At 43.1% G+C, this 21,026-nt stretch overlaps 1 protein-coding gene across 2 annotated transcripts in view; it reads left to right on the top strand.

Annotated features, from left to right (window-relative positions):
- The window catches only part of LOC134614241 (uncharacterized), a 142,378-nt gene that overhangs the window by 55,833 nt on the left and 65,519 nt on the right, over nucleotides 1-21,026 (top strand). For both annotated transcript variants that reach the window (XM_063457814.1, XM_063457815.1), the window contains exons 5-9: nucleotides 636-731; nucleotides 1,482-1,573; nucleotides 3,127-3,272; nucleotides 4,273-4,379; nucleotides 6,964-7,092. In XM_063457814.1, coding sequence (XP_063313884.1) covers nucleotides 636-731; nucleotides 1,482-1,573; nucleotides 3,127-3,272; nucleotides 4,273-4,379; nucleotides 6,964-7,092 — 570 coding nt within the window. The remainder of the gene's footprint in view (nucleotides 1-635; nucleotides 732-1,481; nucleotides 1,574-3,126; nucleotides 3,273-4,272; nucleotides 4,380-6,963; nucleotides 7,093-21,026) is intronic.

Raw genomic sequence — 21,026 nt, forward strand, 5'->3', positions numbered from 1 at the left:
GTTAAAATCTAAACCTGTATTTAAAAAATTCTAACAGTTTGCTAATTTGCAGCACTAGTAGCCAGTGGGAAAAAAAACAAGCAAACAAACAGATGAACAAACAAACAAACAAACAAAACCTTCAGCAGTGCAAGGGTTAAGTGAGAGGAGTCTGGCAGTTGTCAACCAGCCGACACAAAAGCATGCTTTGGGTGAGGCATATGATCATATTGAAAATAAAGTACACCCTCTTTGAATTCTGTGGATTTACATATCAGGACATGATAACATAATAAAGTAGGTAAATGCAAACTCAGATGAACAACAAGACATTACATATGGCACCAATTATTTAACAAAAATAATGCCAAAATGGGGAAGCCATGTGTGAAAACGTAAGTATTGACATAATGTTAAAACCTGCTAAGGAACAGACAATTATTATGTCCTGATATGTAAAAACATAGAATTCAAAGAGGGTGTACTTTCTTTTTCCAATGACTGTATATGTAATCTTATGAGGCTTGTAATGAGTCTTCAAATAATCTTTTTGGTGCCTTAAGTTAATTATGCGTTTTACAATTACTCCACAATGTAAAATATGTGTAATCAACCATGTGTATAAGTTATTTTACGAGTCACTATTAATGTTTTAGGTTAGAGAATTCATCAGAAGTCACCCGAATGACACAGATGATGTCAAAACAGTATTGAAAACAGTTTACCAGGAGCTACGCCTTGTTAACACTGAAGTAAGAGTTGTTTTATTTAGTTGTTTTTTTTTTTTTTTTTTTTTTTTTTTTTAGCTATTTGGTTTTCACATTACAAAACAAATTCATTTTAATAAACATCTGTAAAAAAAATTGCAAATTTAAACCCCAACCAATAAAACGATATTTTGATCAGCGTTCCAATATAAGACATTTTAATTGCCCATGGCTCTCTGTATTATAACTTCACTGATTTCTTGTTTTTAGTGGGAAGTGATTGAACAAATCATTTAAAAAGTATGGTAGAAGCAGAGAAATAATCAAGTAGCCTTGATCGCATAATTGTCAAATCTAGCCCAGAGGAACAACAGAAATCAGAAGTAACATGTAACAATCTGTGTCAGTGTCAAAGTCCATAGGATTTGCAAGGAACGCATTAGTACTGCTTTTAGAATTTAAATTTTGGGTAAAATTCCATTGTGGATATTTTCCATCAGTGTATCTACAGTATAACAAGGGATATCAAGGGAGTGGTAATAACATTCTGAATGCTGCTAAAGCCGAGTGCAATTGGGAGGGGGGAATGACAACGGAGTTTTAAATCTGCAAGAGTCGTTTTATTTATAATTTACTTCTATAAAGATAGGCAGTTACCCACCTAATGATTACGTCAGGAGATACAGAAAAGCTATGCTATCAGAGAAGTACAAAGGCAGATCTTTTTCCTTTTTTTTTGGACTTCCAACAGCAGTTTCTAGTTACCTAATTTTGTGTCTCTTCTTTTGCTAAAAGGATGTGGAGAATTCAAATACATCATTCTCATCAATACCTCGATATTTCACACAAGGGAGCAGAATCAAAATCGAACCTTATCTTCTAGCCCAGTAAGTTTCATTGGGTTATCTTTACTGTTTTTATATAGGAAATATATGAAATACATTTTAGTTATGATACTTTAATAATACTGTTTAGACAATTTAGGCAGGCAGGTTTGTTACAGGGTAGAGAAGTTGAGACCAGTCCAAAAATATTCAAACAAAAGTGATTTTGTTTTTCTGCTACACATGGCGAGGGCTGCCATCAGAGATTGTGAGGCCCCCAAGTCCTTAAAGTCGATGCAGATGCAGTGTGTGTTTTTACATATATATATATATGTTGGATGCAGTGTGTGTATAGTGGATACAGTGTGTCTCCCTTTTATTAACAATATTTGCCACCACCTGTCATCTATGGGTGGGGTCCAGGTGGGAGCTGTAGCCCCCTACCCTCATTATTAATAACAAAGTACAATAATTCAGTTTTAGTAATATGGGGCCTAAAGACCCCCTCAAGCTTTTCATTTTTATATTTTGTTACATTCTCATATGGCGGTTGGCTAGAAAGCTCTGGCCAGTTGCCGTATAATTATCCCTTGCGTCAACAAGGATTTTTAACTGTTTGTCCGCTGGCATCAGTAGCAAACACTTCTCATTTGTTTTTCCAGACCAGGCCCACAGTTTTAGCATTATGTCCAGATTTCGTAGCTTTCATCTAATTCTTCATAGCATGAACAATGTCAGGATTTTGCAGTCCAAATGGCCACATACAGCAGCACGTGATTTTGCCCCATGTTCAGCAATGGGACCTTTGCTTACTTGTAGCCAGAAGAGCACTGATGTTTGAGAGCTATATTTTTCTCCTATCAGTCCATGGCCCTACACCATGTTTCTATCTTGGGTTGTGGTGGTCTTGACTGTACAAGTTAAAAGGTATAATGTGTCCTAGAATTTTAAATGCTTTGCTTCTTAAGTGGGTTTCATTTATTTTATTAATTATTTTCCATGGGCAAAATGAGTTAAATAAATCCTTTGACTTCTGACCAGCTTTTGCTAATTTTTGCACCCATACTTGCTATGTAGACATAACCATTTAAGAACTAGAGAGCTGTACTATAAAAAATATATATAAATGTGTTCTTGAATCATATTAAGTCTTCATCACTGGGGAAACCGATACACTTACACAGTGTTCCCAGACTGTACTAAGCAAGATAAGCTCTTTATGACACCAAATACAGATTCAAATTAAAATAAAAAATACAATGTTAAATCTTACAAGGCTAAAGAAAATATCACATAACTTGGCAAACAAATATGGTGATTTGGTTACACCATATGACCATATTGTTTTAAGCCCACAAGTACGTCACAGTAACCCAATATCAATGGGTTCTATGCTAAAAAAGGGAAATAAACGTACTCACTGCAAAACATACTGTTTAAACTGCTTTCGGGGACTCTCCTTAAATGTATGGTTTCCTGTGGAATGTCAAGAAAAACACAGATGAAAAAAAAAATTTTTTGAATAATTTAGAGCAAGAGTAGTGGATATAGGAACAAGGAAGCACTGTGATTTGTAAAGCAAAATAATTACTGAATTTGCTTTGTTTCCATTCCAGGAAAAGTCTACATAAGAGCTATGAATCCACCACAAAATGTATTATACATTTAAGGTATGGAACAGTCTACCAGTTAAAAGTGGAGTATTTTGAAGCTGAAGAACTGCAAACACAGCTATTTGAATTGGTATCATTAATCAGAAAAGGTAACAGACCTGTTAAAATTTGTATTTATGGAAATATTTCCTATCATTAAATGTTTTGGCATTCCTTTTATGCATATTAAAATATATATATATATATATAGCTTGTAGGATAGGACTCATTTCTTTTTCTCAATCTCTTTTTTATATAGAGACATATGAACAATGTACAGTACATGCAGATATCAAATATCACATCCTGTTTCAAACAGATAATTCCTGCTATTTTAACAATATACTGTATTTTTCACCTTATTTCCCCCCCCCCTTTTTTGCCCAAAATTAAGAAATAAATATTTTTAACACCAAATATGATAACTTTGATATTTTAGAGGTGACTTCTGAGGAGAACAACAAACGTATAATTCTCATGCCCCCTCCCCCTCCCCCCCCCCTCCTGTGCCAAGGTACTCTGTGAAGTTAATGGCTCCAGCTCCTACAATACAGCAGGTGGTGTGAAGGCATGCTGGGACATCACAGTAGTATCCCCTCTGCTCCCTGATCCCCATTTCCATCCCTATAAATATACATCAAAAAGCAAGTAAGTGCTGATGTCTGCAGCAGCTACCACGCATATAGGGACCTCTTCCTCCTTGCCACAGCATTTAGAAGTGGATCGGCGGGAGGGAGGCCAGGTATGTGTGTGGGCCGTGGCACACTGGAACATGGCAGGTGGCCCCGCGCACAAGTGTGTTTTTTTTAACCCCTGCAGTGACATTCCGTGTGTAAGATGACCCCCAATTTTAGACTAAATTTCTTTATTTTTAAACTGCTTATACATGGACCATACAAACATTTGATGACATGGACAGGGCATGTCATCAAATGTGTGTATGGTTTAATATGGGCCTCTGTTTAAGAAAAGGTAACTGCACGGATGACATCTATCTTTTGCAAGAATTTTATGTGTGTGTGTGTATGTTTTGTTGCATGTCATTGAGACATATCTTTTATGACATTGTATTTGTTTCACATCATGTTATCAGATGATATTCCATTGCAGATGCTGTTACACGTGGCATAAACAAAGCCGTCAAAGATAAGTCTTGTGAGTGCTTAAAGACCAGATTTGCTCTTCTAACAAACTATGGTGTCTCTAACATCAATGAGGTATGAATTCATTTTTAATATGTACTATATGGAGAGTAGATTTCACATCTCAAAGTACCAGACTGCCTGACATTTCTGGCCTACTAGATATTTTCATGCAACCTGCAGCTATATGTCCCAGTTTGACCAGGACTGTCCCACAATACAGAGGTACATCAGTGTTGCAGGTGTACCTCTATATATCCCAAATTTGAGGTGGCATGTTTCCCCTCAGAGTCACAGTCAGGCCGTATTTAATACTGAATTTTGAATTTAATATTTGATTTCATTGACGAGAGCTTCCTCTTCAGCTCCTGTCAATCAACAGGTAAACAAGCTTTGTTTACGGGTTGGCAATGCTTATTTTATTCAGGTTTACACACTATATTCATAACTTGAACTGAGCTATTTCTCTCTGCTCTCAAGAGACAGAGACAAGATGCAAACTGCTCATAGCAAATAGTAGAACTAAAGTAGAACTAAATAGTGAATCGGAATGTGGGTAACCCGAAAGCAGCTGTGGTAAGGCTGCTATTAGTTTACTGAGCAGTTTCACCCATCCTAAGGTCTACTGTGCAAGAGTTTATGAAATAGGAATTTCTACATGGTGTTTGAGCAGTCTGCTTGTAGTTTCAGGCAGGGCTGAATCATGGACATTAAAAGGCAGACCGGCACAGTGGGACGGACAAAGCCATTATGCATGCTCCTTCAAAATAAGGCATTCTAAGGCATCCCATGTACAGAGCCCTGCTCTTGGATGTGGAAAATGCCCTTTTATTTTTTTGGGGGGGAGGGGTTATGTTTGTCTTGTGTAGCGGACATGAATTTAATGACACACTACAAAGTGAATTCAGTGTTACATTTGTGCTGTGTTTGCTGGTGACTTGTCTCTAGTTTCCCCATAAATGTGGTACCAGAGGACAAAAGTAGTACAAGGCAGGATGCAGGGTTGTGCATGTGTGGGGAGGCTATCTATGGTGTTGTATGTGTATGGAGGCTGTGTGCATGTTTGAAGGAGGGTGTTTGTGTAAAGGGGTCTATTTATGGTTTAATATGTGTATCTAGGGCTGAAGTGTGTGTTTGTGTGTGCACAATTAGGTGTTGTAGAGATTATGTGTGTGTCTGGGGGGAAGTTTGTGTATATGTGTGTCAGCATAGGGGCTTATCTGGGTGTGTCTGTCTTGGGGCTGCTGTGTATGTGTATATATGTGTAGGAGGTGCAATGCATTTGTGTATTAGGAGTTATACAGTGTGTGTATAGGGGTATATGTAGGAGTTTAGTGAATGTGCATAAGAGTTGCACAGGTGCAGTGTTCATGTGTATAGTATGTGAATGTGGATGTAGTGTTGTACATGGGTGGGATAGGTCCTTTAAATTATTATTATTAATGGGAAAATAGTATTTTTTTTTTTAATCCCAATAATTCCTCCCTGTGCTCTATGGAGGTGCAGACCTTGAGTAGCTCACAAGCATTTAGTGTCAAAACCTTGCTGTGGTAACCTTTGGCAATGATTTGATTGGCCAGAGCTCCGGAGACAGGTTCCCTTGGTCTGCACTTGGCAGAGACGCAAGCCAGAGGCTGTGTGGCTCCCTCTCCCTGGGCCTGTGTGGGAGTTCTTTAATTTCCCCACCAGCCCATGTAAGGACAAAAAGCCATCTTGGAACAGCACTTGGACAACATGAACTTTTTTTTTAAAACCCTCTTTATTATAGTGGAGGCATTGGTACACAGTGACATGATAAGTACATTTGTGAGCACAATACAATAGGTTGTGACTGGGTTAGTATTACACTTCGGCCCTAATTTTATTTTCCAAAATAGAAAATATTTTTTGGGACGCCCAACATTTGTAACAGAGATTCCTATTCAGAAACCGAATCAGAAGAACAAAACATGGTGCAAAAATTGGCCAATCAGTGTGCTGCAAAATATATACATTATGCAAAATTATGTATATTTGTTTGCAGTACACTGAAAATAGCATTTTCCCACCATTTGGTTTACAGATCAAGTGAGAAAAAGTAACCAATAGAGGGAGAAAAAGGAAGAGCAGTTAAAAAAAATCTATATTTATTTAATATATAAAGAGGTTATTTTTTTACCTGCTCCTCCTGTTTTTTCCCCTGATTGCTCACATATCACTTTATCTATAAAAAACTCACTTTTTTCCCCCCATCAATTATCTCTTTTTTTCTTTTGGTGCAACAGGCATTTTTAGAATTTTTGCGACTCAGGTATATTTCTCAGACTTCCGGAATTTGACCGATCATCCGATCAGTCTAAATTTGTCTGAATTGCACTTTGGCATGAAACAATCTCTAAGTCTAGTTAATACAGATTATTCATTAGTTATGTTTAGATGCAGTTGGAGATGGTTGTAGACAAATGAATTAAAGCAAATTATTATAATTTGGTTTGCACAACTCAGCTAACACTGTGTGCATTTGTTATTGTGATACAAAAGTTTATTACAGAAAAATAGGCATATGTTGGTAAGGTGGGGCAAAGTGATTGTCAACTAAGTTGATAAACTACATTTTTAAAAATGATATACGCTACTTAAATGTTAGAAATAAGTACTTATTTTTTTCACAATCATTTAGAATTTTCTTCACAATTTTAAAAAGTATGAGGATATTGCTCTCTCTGAAGATGTTAAAAGGTTTGCGGGGAAAACAGAGCTTTACGTTGGAAGTGGAAAAAATTCAGTATCAGACCGTCTCGCCTTGAAGGTAATGGGACATGTTTGAAATTTTGTGTGTGTGTATATATATATATATATATATATATAATTTTGTAATGATTTTTGTTATTATTTAAAGCACTATACTATACCAGTATGTACATAATAAAATGCAAAACGTGCCTTAGTATACCACAATACTTCATTTTCCCCAAAAAAAACCAATTAACAAAATTCCACACAGTGTAATGTGTAACATTCTAATTGATATTTATTTAGATTTGTAAATATATCAAATGCAATGCTCTCCTGTTCAATATATATTCTGCCAAAACAAAATGTAACGAACTATCTCATAATTGATGTAAAACGTGTGTCAAAAGTGATCATAAATCTAGACCAAGACTCTATTATGTAATTTCACAAAATAAATGGTTATGGACAGAAATCAGTTTTGGCTTAATATATGTTTAGGCCTATATTCGCTGGATAGTTGATCCCCAGAATGATGTGCAACTTTTGTGTCATGGCTAGGTCTGCGGACTCGCACACTTATGATTTCGGCCTGGTCTAGATAGCAGAAGTCATCAATTACTCTCGTTTCATAGAAAATGTTAAATGTTTTTTTACTTACTGTATGCTGTTATATAATAATTTATTTTATTATATTATTAATAAGATGTTCAGAGGTTAAATGTAAACAAACAATACATTAGCATGTAGTATACTTTTTTTGCTAATAGATACAATACAGCAAGCTATAACGTCACCTTCAAATTCTCCAAAAATGTGTGCATATAAAGTTAATAATGCTTAGGGTTGCCACTTGGCTAGTATTTTACAGGCACAGCCGGTATTTGAGGCTGTCTGGCCGATGAATACTGGCAAAAATACCAGCAATTGATTGGCTGCTATTTTTCTCTAAATAGACTCTAAATAGACTCTGGGAGAGTGATGAAAGAAATGGAGACAGAATATCTACTACTATTATAAATGACAGGTACACACATTGCTTTATACACACAGCACATACCCTTACAGTATACACACACTGACACACACACTCAGACACAGAAGGCACACACTACTATACACACTCAACCAGACAGTATTAATACAATGAAACACACGGTTATACACATAATACACAAAATGACACAGAATACTACACACACACTCAGACACAGAATACATCCACTGCTGCACATACACTAAATTGCATGTACATTCAGACATTGTACACACACTGGAAGTATCCTTTTGTAGATAGGGGAATATTCCCCTTTTACATGTACTTCACTTTCTCTATTGTCACGCCCTGTGATGTTACGTAACATCTCGTAATGTCATGTGCTGTGATGTCACGTGTATATAATTAATTATGCAAATTAGCATGGCCGATTTTTTTTTTTTTTAAGAAAAGTGACAACCTTATGACTGCTAAGTTTACTCAGTCTAGTGTTAACAGTAATGGTAAGTACTCTGGACATTCTATTTCTTTAGAAAACAAGATGGAAAGGCGGTAGTGTCCAGGACATCTGCGCAAAAAGACCTATGCCATAACCACTCTGACAAGCAGTAACAAGCTGCATGCCACAGCAGTGGCAAAGTTTTTAGAGGCAATAGATCTCCCACTACCCCAAGCGGACCTGGTTGCCCCCCTGGGGGACCCGATAGACGCGGAGGAGGTAGATAGGGCCATAACGGCACTGAAGGGTAACAAAGCCCCAGGCCCAGACGGCTTTGATGGGGCCTATTACAAAACCTACAGGGAGGACCTGGTGCCACACCTGACAAACATGTACACACACTGGACAAAAGGAGAAGCCCCATCCCCAGACCTTACGACAGCTAACATCGTCCTGATCCCGAAGCCAGATAGAGACCCGGCGCTAGTCGCAAATTACCGCCCTATCTCACTTATAAACTTTGATGTAAAAATCTATGCCAAGCTGCTAGCGAACAGGTTAAACCCACTCCTGTCGAAACTCATACACGCTGACCAAGTTGGCTTTGTACCCAACAGACAACTATACGAAAATACCAGACGGGCGGTAGATCTCATGTGGTGGGCGGGGGAGTCCCGAACGCCTTCTCTGATCCTTTCCCTGGACGCGGAGAAGGCGTTCGACAGACTTCAGTGGCACTTTATGTTTACCCTGTTAAGGAAATTACAGATACCAGACCTCTATATAACAGCAGTGAGAGCACTGTACCATAACCCAAGGGCGCAGACGGTGATACCGGGTGCACCTCCATGCCCTTTCAACCTTACAAACGGCACGAGGCAAGGGTGCCCGCTGTCGCCGCTATTGTTCATACTGGCCCTAGAACCTCTGCTGCAATCAATACGATCCCACCCGCAGATCACGGGAGTGAAGATAGCGACAGAAGAATTTAAGGTCTCTGCTTACGCAGACGACATTCTGCTCACTGTCACCAACCCCGGGAGCTCAATCCCACACCTCCTGGACCTCCTAGACTCATATAACCAAGTGTCGGGATACAAAATTAATGTAGATAAGTCCGTGGGTATGCCCATAGCAATGACGGAGGAAGACGTCGTAGCGGTCCAACAAACAACCCACCTGACCATCACCCACAACCCTATAAAATACCTTGGAGTAAAATTGACAGCCCGCCCCGAGGACCTATACAGAGAAAACCACCTCCGCATTATCACAGCCCTGTTAAAAGATCTGGACACATGGCATGAAAAAACAATTTCATGGATAGGAAGATTGCATAGTATAAAAATGAATCTGCTCCCACGCTTGCTCTTCCTGTTCCAAGCGCTCCCAACAAAAGTGACCAAAACAGACCTAAAAACAATACAAACTGCCATTGACGACTTCATATGGGCCCGTAAAAGACACAGAATTAAGAGACAGACACTCTACAGGCCTAAGAGCAGAGGGGGGTTGGGACTTCCCAACCTTCACCTCTATTACCTCTCAGCACAACTCGCCCAGGTGATAGAATGGCACGCACCGCCAGACACACATAGATGGGCGGATGTGGAGACCTTGCTCATGTCCACGGACCTACCACAGTTCTGGATCTGGTTGCCTCGAGCGGACAGACCAGTGCTTCGCACCACCTGCCCAGCCATTCTGAATTCCATCAGAATCTGGGATTTAACGGCACATAAATACGCACTCACGCACCCGGTGTCACCACTAGCCCCATACCTACGAAATAAAGCCTTCCCCCCGGGAATGACTGCCAGAGACTTTAGAAACATTGAAGATACCGGTATACAGAGATACCACCAGCTATTCCACGCGGGCAGGTTCCATTCATTCGATGAACTAAAGACCCTGGCCCCCCTGACAACAAAGGACCATTTCAGATACATGCAGCTGAGGGACTTTGCAACAAAACCACATATCAAGGCAGCGGCATTGGCAAAACTTACCTTTTTTGAGCGACTATGTATCGAGGAGGGTCCACGTACCGGCCTCATCACCGCACTCTACAGTCAACTAAGCGCACCGACAGGTGACTCCCACATACCCACATACATAGCACACTGGGAAGCAGACCTCCAGCAACCTTTGGAGAGCGGGGAATGGCAGGACATATGGGAGGCGGCAGCGAAGGCCTCCATTTGTGTCCTCCATCAAGAGCAGTGTTACAAGACACTAATGCGCTGGTATACCACACCGGTGAAGCTCTGCAGAATGGGCAAAACAACGACAGACACCTGTTGGAGGGGGTGTGGGGAACAGGGCACATACCTGCACATGTGGTGGGGGTGCCCGAAGGCACAAACCTACTGGGAAACGATAGCCACACTACTGACGACGGTCCTACACAAGTGCATCCGACCAGACCCCTGGACATTTCTAATATCCAGACCAATAGACAGCCTGCCACACAAAGAACAAAAACTGCTGAACAAAATTACCTTAGCCGCCAGGCGAGCAATGGCAAAAAAGTGGCTACACACAGACATGCCGCAGATAGAAACAGTAATACAATATATTAAAGAAGCGCATCTAATGGATAAGCTCACTGCACAAATTAGAGACACCTTCCAAACATTCCTTAAGACATGGGAACCTTGGGAAGACTACATAGACCACTGAGGGCCCGGACTCTACCAAAGACGCTCCCCCGGTACACTCCCCCCCTCCCCCCCACACCCCCTGAACCCCTGGCATCTCCTTCCTAGTCTTTCACCCCTCTACTTTCTTACTATCCTGTATAACTTCTTTTCTAAAAATAAAAATCCATGCATGGCTGCGTTTATAACTGAGGCCGGTGAATATTGCACTACACATCGGTACAGACGATGAAGCTGCACCCGATATGCCACATGAAGATAACGTTCCCAACGAAGCTTCTGATCAACACCTTCATCGATACCCTAACGACATGACTCACTGCACCGACGAGTGTATGCGTACACCGCCCCCCACCCTTTTTCTGCTTCTGTACAAGCACCATGCATGGTTGATACTTACAGCATTTAAAAAAAAAAAAAAAAAAAAAAAAAAAAAAAACAGAAAATAATAAAAATCCTTGACTAGTAGCCAAACAAGCTTACGGTCATACGTGCCGGTCTCTGTACCTAATGTATAAGGACACTGTATAAATACGTGTAAACATGTTGCACAATGTTGGGCTTTTGCATAAGCCATATATGCCTATTATCTGCATGCTTATCTTGTCAAGATGAAAAAATAAAGAATTTAAAAAAAAAAAAAAGACCTATGCCACCTTAGCTCTGACGCCTACGAGGCCGCAGTAACTTAATCAAAACATGAACAATATTAGTCGTTAACCCCTTAAGGACCAAACTTCTGAAATAAAAGGGAATCATGACATGTCACACAGGTCATGTGTCCTTAAGGGGTTAACTCCCAACCTGACAATTGTGATCTCTTGGACCCAAAAACACAGCACAGAAGCACTCAAAATTGGTGGAGGGCCACAAAACCCTGATACGGCAGGGGATGGTGTTTATGCATCTGTGCTCTTGCTGCAAATCGACACAGCATCCTAGTCCGATATTCTGTCTCAGCTGTCTGAGCACTTATCTGCCTTAGGAAAAAGGTTCCACAAGATGCTGCAGAGCCTCAACCCTCAATGCGGATGGAACACAGAGAATGTAGGCTTAAAGAGCTCCATGGAACCCCTAACAAAGTAGTGGACTAAATACCAGCACTGGAGGAAGAATGCTGTAGAATTGTCACTAAGGTGGAGGAAGCAGATGACAGATCCCAGAGGAACAACATATGGGTGAGGGGGGTCTTTGAATGAGCGTATGCAAGATTTCTTGCTATCTCTATTAAAGGCTCTGGTTTTAGAGTGGAGAACTGACCACGCTCATGGGATCCCCTAGTCCCAGACTTGGTCTGGGACATGATGTTGAGGTTTCAGTATTATAAATACAAGGAAGCTCTGGTGGTGGCCTCCACAAATTTAAAGTTGCTCCCAGAACCTTTCTCTGGCCTTGCCTTATTTGCTGATCTATGCGCTGCTACAATGGGGAAGAGGAGATCATTTGCGCAGGTGACTCAGACCCTATTCAACCACAAAGTAGCTTACCGCTGGGGATATTTCACCAGCCTGTTAGTTTAGTAAAATTGGTCCTCAACCATGCTTAATTTCTGCACAACTGGCACAGGTAGCGATGTGGCATAATTCAATAGATGACAGACGGGGGTATATTTGGGGGAGGGCCTCTATTAATTCTTTATGTGGGTGCCCAAAGACTATCGAATAATGCTACGGACCACTTGTCCTGCAATCCTGAATTCACTGAGAATTTGGGACGCGTCAGTCACAAAATACGGGCTAACCTCCATACCCTCTCCAATGACACCGTTTTGCGGAACAGAGCTTTCCCCATGACTTGATAAAAAATCTGGAAAGGGCAGTACTACAAAGACTTTGCCACCTGTTTGATAGCAGGGAATTTAAGTTAAAGGAACACTATAGTCACCTAAATTACTTTAGCTAAATAAAGCAGTTGTAGTGTATAGATCATTCCCCTGCAATTTCACTGCTCAATTCACTGTCATTTAGGAGTTAAATCACTTTGTTTCTGTTTATGCAGCCCTAGCCACACCTCCCCTGGCTATGATTGACAGAGCCTGCATGGAAAAAAAAACTGGTTTCACTTTCAAACAGATGTAATTTACCTTAAATAATTGTATCTCTTTCTCTAGATTGAGCTTTAATCACATACAGGAGGCTCTTGCAGGGTCTAGCAAGCTATTAACATAGCAGGGGATAAGAAAATCTTAATTAAACAGAACTTGCAATAAAGAAAGCCTAAATAGGGCTCTCTCTACAGGAAGTGTTTATGGAAGGCTGTGCAAGTCACATGCAGGGAGGTGTGACTAGGGTTCATAAACAAAGGGATTTAACTCCTAAATGGTAGAGGATTGAGCAGTGAGGCTGCAGGGGCATGTTCTATACACCAAAACTGCTTCATTAAGCTAAAGTTGTTCAGGTGACTATAGTGTCCCTTTAAGTTTGATGACCTAAAACAGAGAATACACTTGACCCCCGCAGATTTCTTTAGATATGTACAACTTAAAGACTTTGCAAAACAGACTCACATAAAAGATACGGCACATAAACCTTTAACATTCTTAGAAAGGATATGTCTGAGCGAGTCTATGCCGAAAGGCTTAATTAACTTACTCTATGCCCACTATTAATTAACTTACTCTATTCTTCTTTTTATACCTAAAAGTGAAGAATATTCTTCATTTACTGAAGATCAAATCCCCCTTACTCTCTTTTGCTCCCTATGTAATGGTAGTCTGAAAATTATCAAGCCATTGTCAGCATGCTACAGATCACTTTTACAGCCTCACTGAAATAAGAAAATATCCCATGTGCTACTATGGGAAAAGGAACTCGGGAAAACCTACCTGGCTTGCTGGACAAAAGCAACTTCCAAAATCTATTGCCCTTCGAAATGTATAACACTTTAGGAACCCAATAGGAAACTGATGTTGATATGGTACATGGTCCCAATGAAATTAGCACACATTTACCCTACTAGCTGAAATGTATGTTGGAAATGAACTTTTCAGCCTGGAACCCTACTCCATACCTTCTGATACTGTCCTCTTCTCAAACCATACTGGACAGCCATCCAATCTTTGATTTATGACATCACTATGTTTAATATGCCATTACTTCTAGAGCACTTTCACCTAGACATGTTCCCTCTGTTCTTATGAAGTCTCCAAAGGTGGTTAATTCTTCATATTCTCATGGTTGCAAGAACAAACATTGCTAGACATTGAAAAACAAACATACAACTGCCGCTTCATCTAGTAATGAATTCCCTGAAAATAACCCATCAATACAAAGGCCCACAAACTTAGCCAAAATGCTGCTTAAGTTCAGGAAAGTCAGGGCAACATGTGGCCAAGATATCCCCTAGGACCTCCCAGGGCTCTGTGAATCAACTCCTCTCTCTCTGTTTTCCCTCCTTTTTTTCCTCCTCTAATACACTTGACCTGACTCCTTTCTTCTCTTTATCTCTCTCTTTGCTCACATTCTTAGCTGTTTAGACTCAGATATCATACCTGAGATAAAGCATATGCCAGACCTATGTTATTGCGATATTAGCTTTCACTAAGTTGGGTTTGGTATCATATATGGCTTATTGATAGTGATGTACCGAACGGTTCGCTGGCGAATAGTTCCTGGCGAACATAGCGTGTTCGCGTTCGCCACGGCGGGCGAAACATATGCGCGGTTCGATCCGCCCCCTATTCGTCATCATTGAGTAAACTTTGACCCTGTGCCTCACGGTCAGCAGACACATTCCAGCAAATTAGCAGCAGACCCTCCCTTCCAGACCCTCCCACCTCCTGTACAGCATCCATTTTAGATTCATACTGAAGCTGCATTCTTAGTGAGAGGAGGGAAAGTGTAGCTGCTGCTGATTTGATAGGGAAATGGATAGCTAGGCTAGGGTATTCAGTGTCCACTATAGTCCTGAAGGACTCATCTGATCTCTGCTGTAAGGACAGCACCCCAAAAAGCCAGTTTTAGGGCTAGAACATCAGTCTGCTTTTTTTTCCTGTGTAATCTAATTGCAGTTGCCTGCCTGCCAGCTTCTGTGTCAGGCTCACAGTGGATACTGTGCCCACTTGCCCAGTGCCACCACTCATATCTGGTGTCACAATAGCTTGCCTTTAAAAAGAAAAAAAGTTTTTCACTGTAAGCTAATAGCAGTCAGTGTCCTTCAAGCTGGTGTGTCAGGCCTTCAGCGTGTACTCTGCCAACCTCTGCCAGTCCACTTTGCCACTCATATCTGGTGTGACAATAGTGTGCCTTTAAAAAGAAAAAAAGTTTTTCACTGCTATCTAATAGCAGTCAGTGTCCTTCAAGCGAGTGTCAGGCCTTCAGCGTGTACTCTGCCAACCTCTGCCAGTCCACTTTGCCACTCATATCTGGTGTGACAATAGCGTGCCTTTAAAAAGAAAAAAAGGTTTTCACTGTAAGCTAATAGCAGTCAGTGTCCTTCAAGCGAGTGTCAGGCCTTCAGCGTGTACTCTGCCAACCTCTGCCAGTCCACTTTGCCACTCATATCTGGTGTGACAATAGCGTGCCTTTAAAAAGAAAAAAGTTTTTCACTGTAAGCTAATAGCAGTCAGTGTCCTTCAAGCGAGTGTCAGGCCTTCAGCGTGTACTCTGCCAACCTCTGCCAGTCCACTTTGCCACTCATATCTGGTGTGACAATAGCGTGCCTTTAAAAAGAAAAAACGTTTTTCACTGTAAGCTAATAGCAGTCAATGTCCTTCAAGCTGGTGTGTCAGGCCTTCAGCGTGTACTCTGCCAACCTCTGCCAGTCCACTTTGCCACTCATATCTGGTGTGACAATAGCGTGCCTTTAAAAAGAAAAAAGTTTTTCACTGTAAGCTAATAGCAGTCAGTGTCCTTCAAGCTGGTGTGTCAGGCCTTCAGAGTGTACTCTGCCAACCTCTGCCAGTCCACTTTGCCACTCATATCTGGTGTGACAATAGCGTGCTTTTAAAAAGAAAAAAAAAAATTCACTGTAAGCTAATAGCAGTCAGTGTCCTTCAAGCCAGTGTCAGGCCTTCAGCGTGTACTCTGCCAACCTCTGCCAGTCCACTTTGCCACTCATATCTGGTGTGACAATAGCGTGCCTTTAAAAAGAAAAAAGTTTTTCACTGTAAGCTAATAGCAGTCAGTGTCCTTCAAGCGAGTGTCAGGCCTTCAGCGTGTACTCTGCCACTGCACTTTGCCACTCTTATCTGGTGTCACAATAGCGTGCATTTAAAAACCCAAAAACGTTTTTCACTGTTATACATTGAATAGCAGTTAGTTGTCTTCAACCGGGTGTGTCAGGCCTTCAGCGTGTACTCTGCCAACCTCTGCCACTACACTTTGCCACTCATATCTGGTGTCACAATAGCGTGCATTTAAAAACCCCAAAACTTTTTTCACTGTTATACATTGAATAGCAGTTAGTTGTCTGCAAGCGTCAGAAAGTCACCCCCTTGCCCGGCGTCTGACAGCTGGCTTGTCTAAACTATTAGCCCGCCAGCTTTTACCATAGAAGCTGGTGGAGTCTGAGGCGTTCAAAAAATTTGTAGCTATTGGGACACCGCAATTGAAGGTACCCGGACGAATTTTCTTTGCACAAAAGGCATTCCCCAACCTGTACTCGATTATGCAAAAGGAAGTAATGGCATGTCTGGCACACAGTGTTGGGGCAAGGGTCCATCTGACCACTGATACCTGGTCTGCAAAGCATGGTCAGGGCAGGTATACCACCTACACTGCGCATTGGGTAAACCTGCTGACAAGCATGGAATGCGTGGCTCTGCAGAGGAGTTGGTGACACCGCCACGACTTGCAGGCAGGCCTGCTGCCACCTCCTCTACTACTCCTACTCCATCCTCTTCCATAACCTCCTCGGCTGAGTCCTCTTCTGATGCTGCATCTTGCTCCACATCAACGGCACCCTCCCAGCTCCCCAGGTACTCTTCCACATCCCAGATATGGCAGTGTCACGCCGTCTTGGCGTTGACTTGCCTGAAAGCAGAGAGTCACACCGGACCAGCACTCCTGTCCGCCCTGAACGCACAGATGGAAAAGTGGCTGACTCCGCAGCAACTGGAGATCAGCAAAGTGGTTTGTGACAACGGAAGAAATTTGTTGGCGGCATTGAATTTGGGCAAGTTGACACATGTGCCGTGCATGGCACATGTGTGTAATCTGATCGTACAACGCTTTGTGCATAAGTACCCAGGCTTACAGGACGTCCTGAAGCTGGCCAGGATCGGCTTGGGGATGTCCGGAGGAGTACTCACAGATCACTGTTCAAGGTCAGTTTGTCTGGAAAACCCGTCAGCATTGCCATTTTGCTTCCCAGGGCGATAGTGAAGTGTAAAGTCAAAAGGCTGTAGCGCCAAACTCCAGCGCAACAGCCTGGCATTGTCTCCTGACACCCTGTTCAGCCACACCAACGGGTTGTGATCTGTGAGTAAGGTAAACGGTTGTCCTTACTCAAGTAAGGTTGCAGCTTTTTGAGGGCCCACACCACCGCCAGGCACTCCTTTTCAATGGCAGTGTATCTACTTCCCTGGGTAAAAGTTTCCGGCTTAGATAAGCCCCGGGTTACTCGCCGCCATCTGCTTCTGACTTGGCTCAGTACTGTTCCCAATCCAAACATAGAAGCGTCTGTATGGACGAGAAAGCGTTTAGTTGGATCAGGAGCAGAAAGTACAGGTGATTTAATGAGCGTTGTCTTGAGCTGTTGGAAGGTCTGTTCACACTCTGGGGCCCATACTACTATCTTGGGGAGGTTTTTACATGTTAGATCCGTGAGAGGTTTAGCTAGGGTGCTGTAATTAGCTACGAATTTCCTGTAGTACCCTGCGGTACCCAGGAATGCGAGGACCTGGGTTTTAGTACGGGGGGTTGGCCACTTGGCGACTGCCTCTATTTTAGCGGGTTCTGGTTTCTGTAGCAGGCTCCCGACTCTGTGCCCTAAGTATTGAACTTCTGCCATTCCTATATGGCACTTACTGGGCTTTAGGGTCAGTCCGGCCTCCCTAATCCAGTCTAGTCTGGCTTCTATGTGGGTCAGGTGTTCGGCCCAGGAGCAGCTAAAAATGGCTATATCATCTAAGTAGGCGCAGGCATACTCCTGAAACCCATCCAGTAGCCGATCGACCATCCTCTGAAAGTTAGCCGGGGCATTCTTCATCCCGAATGGCATGACCTTAAACTGATACAGGCCAAACGGGGTGACAAATGCCAACTTGGGGATGGCGTCCTCGGCTAATGGAATTTGCCAGTACCCCTTGCACATATCTATTGTGGTGAGGTACTGGCCTCTGGCCATTATTTCTATGATCTCGTCTATCCGGGGCATAGGGTAGGCGTCTGAGGTTGTTTTATAGTTTAGCCTACGGTAGTCCACACAGAAACGGGTTGTGCCGTCCCGTTTCGGTACTAGTACTACCCGGGAGGCCCAGGGGCTGTCAGAGTGTTCTATCATCCCGAACTGCAGCATTTCCTCAATTTCTTTCCGCATATTTTCTTTAACTGCTTCAGGTATGCGATAGGCGGTTTGGCAAAGGGTTGTCTGGTCTAGGGTTTCAACTTTGTGAGTGGTTAACGGAGTGCACCCTGGTAGGTTGGGAAATGTGGCCCCCTTGTCCTGGATTAGTCTTTGGACCTGGGTTTGCTCCTGGGGGTCTAACCGTTCTCCTAACTGTACTTCTCCCAGGTCTCCGCTCTGGCCCTCTTGGTCTAGGAGATCTGGGAGTGGCAAATTATCATAATCTTCACTGGCAGGTGCACAGATCGCAGTTACCTCTTCCGTGTGCTCGTGGTGTGGCTTGAGCATGTTCACATGGAGCATGCGCTTGCCTCCCGTGCCTGTGACCAGACCGATCACAAAGGTGGTATCACCTGCTCTACCACCTTGTATGGGCCCTGCCAGGAAGCCTGCAGCTTGTCCTTGTGGACGGGTCGCAAAATTAGCACCTTTTGCCACACCTTAAAGCTGTGGTCCCTGGCTCCCTTATCGTACCATCTGCACTTCCTGTGTTGGGCCGCCTGGAGGTTGTCGCGTACGTTCTGGGTCAGCATCTCCAGGCGGTCCATAAACTCTAGCACATAGGGTACGATGGGGGTGCCGCTAACAGTCTCGTCTCCCTCCCAGTGTTCCCTAATTAAATCTAGGGTGCCCCTCACTCTCCTCCCAAATAATAGTTCGAAAGAGAACCCGGTGGATTCCTGAGGTACTTCCCTATAGGCAAACATCAAGTGGGGTAGGAACCTTTCCAAGTCTGAGTGTCTATGAACGTACGGATCATCTGTTTGAAGTGTTCCATTAAACCATTCACAGAGCCCATTGGACTGGGGGTGATAAGCGGAGTTCAGTATTTGCTGAACCCCACATATCTTCCAGAGTTGTTGTGCGACTTCAGCGGTAAACTGGGTGCCCCTATCCGAAATAATTTCCTTGGGAAAGCCCACCCGGGAAAATATTCGCATCAGGGCATCCGTTACCGTCTCTGCGTGCACATTAGTCAAAGCTAATGCTTCTGGGTACCTGGTGGCATAGTCCACCACGGTCAGTACATATTTCTTGCCGGAGGGGCTGGGCTTGGATAGGGGTCCTACCCTACTGAACGGTTCCTCAATTATGGGAAGAGAACGGTTCCTCAATTATGGGAAGAGAACGAAGCCGGGCTTTGTATCAGTCTCCCCTCTTCCCTACCCTCTGGCAGGTATCACAGGTCTGGCAGTATCGCCTGACGTCCTGTGAGATACCTGGCCAGAAGAAGTTCTGGGTCAGCCTGTGCTTAGTACGGCTGATCCTTAAGTGCCCAGACAGGGGAATGTTGTGGGCGATGCGTAATAACTCCAGTCTGTATTTTCTCGGCACTATCAATTGCTTTATGGGTAAGGGAATGGATCCGGACACTATTTTTTCTGCGAGCCGGTACAGCAGCTTGTCCCAGGTGTACCTTTCCCCTTCTAATCCTGCCTGGTCTTTATTAATACGATCTTTGTAGATCTGCAGGGAGGGATCTAGGGCCACTTCATAACCGAATTCTAGGGGGGATGTCCAGGGCATGACATTGGGCATGGGGGGTACTTTGCTTACCTGAGCCTCAGAGTGGTTAGGCGGAGCTGTGGTGCGGGCCTGCTGCCGGGTCACAACCAGATACGCCTCTTGTACTGCGGTTTGAGGAACAAAAGCTGAAGTCAGCTGCCCCAGGTCGTTGCCCAAAATAACGTCAGCGGGTAGGTCCTGCCTGCATCATCCCCACCTCCACGTTTCCGTGCCCCGCAACACAATTCAAATGTACCTTGGCAGTGGGTACTTTATAAATTACTCCCCCTGCAACACAGTCTCCAGTTAGGAGGACCGACCAAGCATCTTTTTCCATCTCACGGTTCCTAAAATCGATGCCATATACACGTCCCCTGATAGGGGACGCAACAGGGATTAAACTGATAAGAATAGTACTACTTAACAAACCTTATAATAATACAGAGAGAGGCAATGCAGAGAGAGGAGTCTGAAGAAGAGGAGTCAGAGGAGGAAGGTGGCTTTGAGGAGGTGGAAGACCAAACACAGCAGGCGTCCCAGGGGGCTTGTTGTCACCTTTCGGGGACCCTTGGTGTTGTACGTGGCTGGGTGGAGGAAGAGACCTTCAATGACATCAGTGAGGACAAGGAACGGGACATGGCTAGCTTGGTATCCAACCTTGTGCAAATGGGGAGTTTGCAGTTGTGCAAATGGACTGTTTGCGGTTGTTTGTGGTGCGTTAAACGGGGAGTTTGGTCTGTCACTGTGAAGCGGGCGTAACCCTTACACTACCTGATCGATACAACATCATACAGTAGGTCCCCCCTCATTATTTTTGTGGCCCTTACCCACCGCTCACGGGTGGGGCCGGGGGGGTAGACAGTAGGTCCCCCCCATTGTGATTTATGGCCCCCACCCACCAC

This window comes from Pelobates fuscus, chromosome 6, assembly GCF_036172605.1.
Source record: "Pelobates fuscus isolate aPelFus1 chromosome 6, aPelFus1.pri, whole genome shotgun sequence".
Classification (NCBI taxonomy): Eukaryota; Metazoa; Chordata; class Amphibia; order Anura; family Pelobatidae; genus Pelobates; species Pelobates fuscus.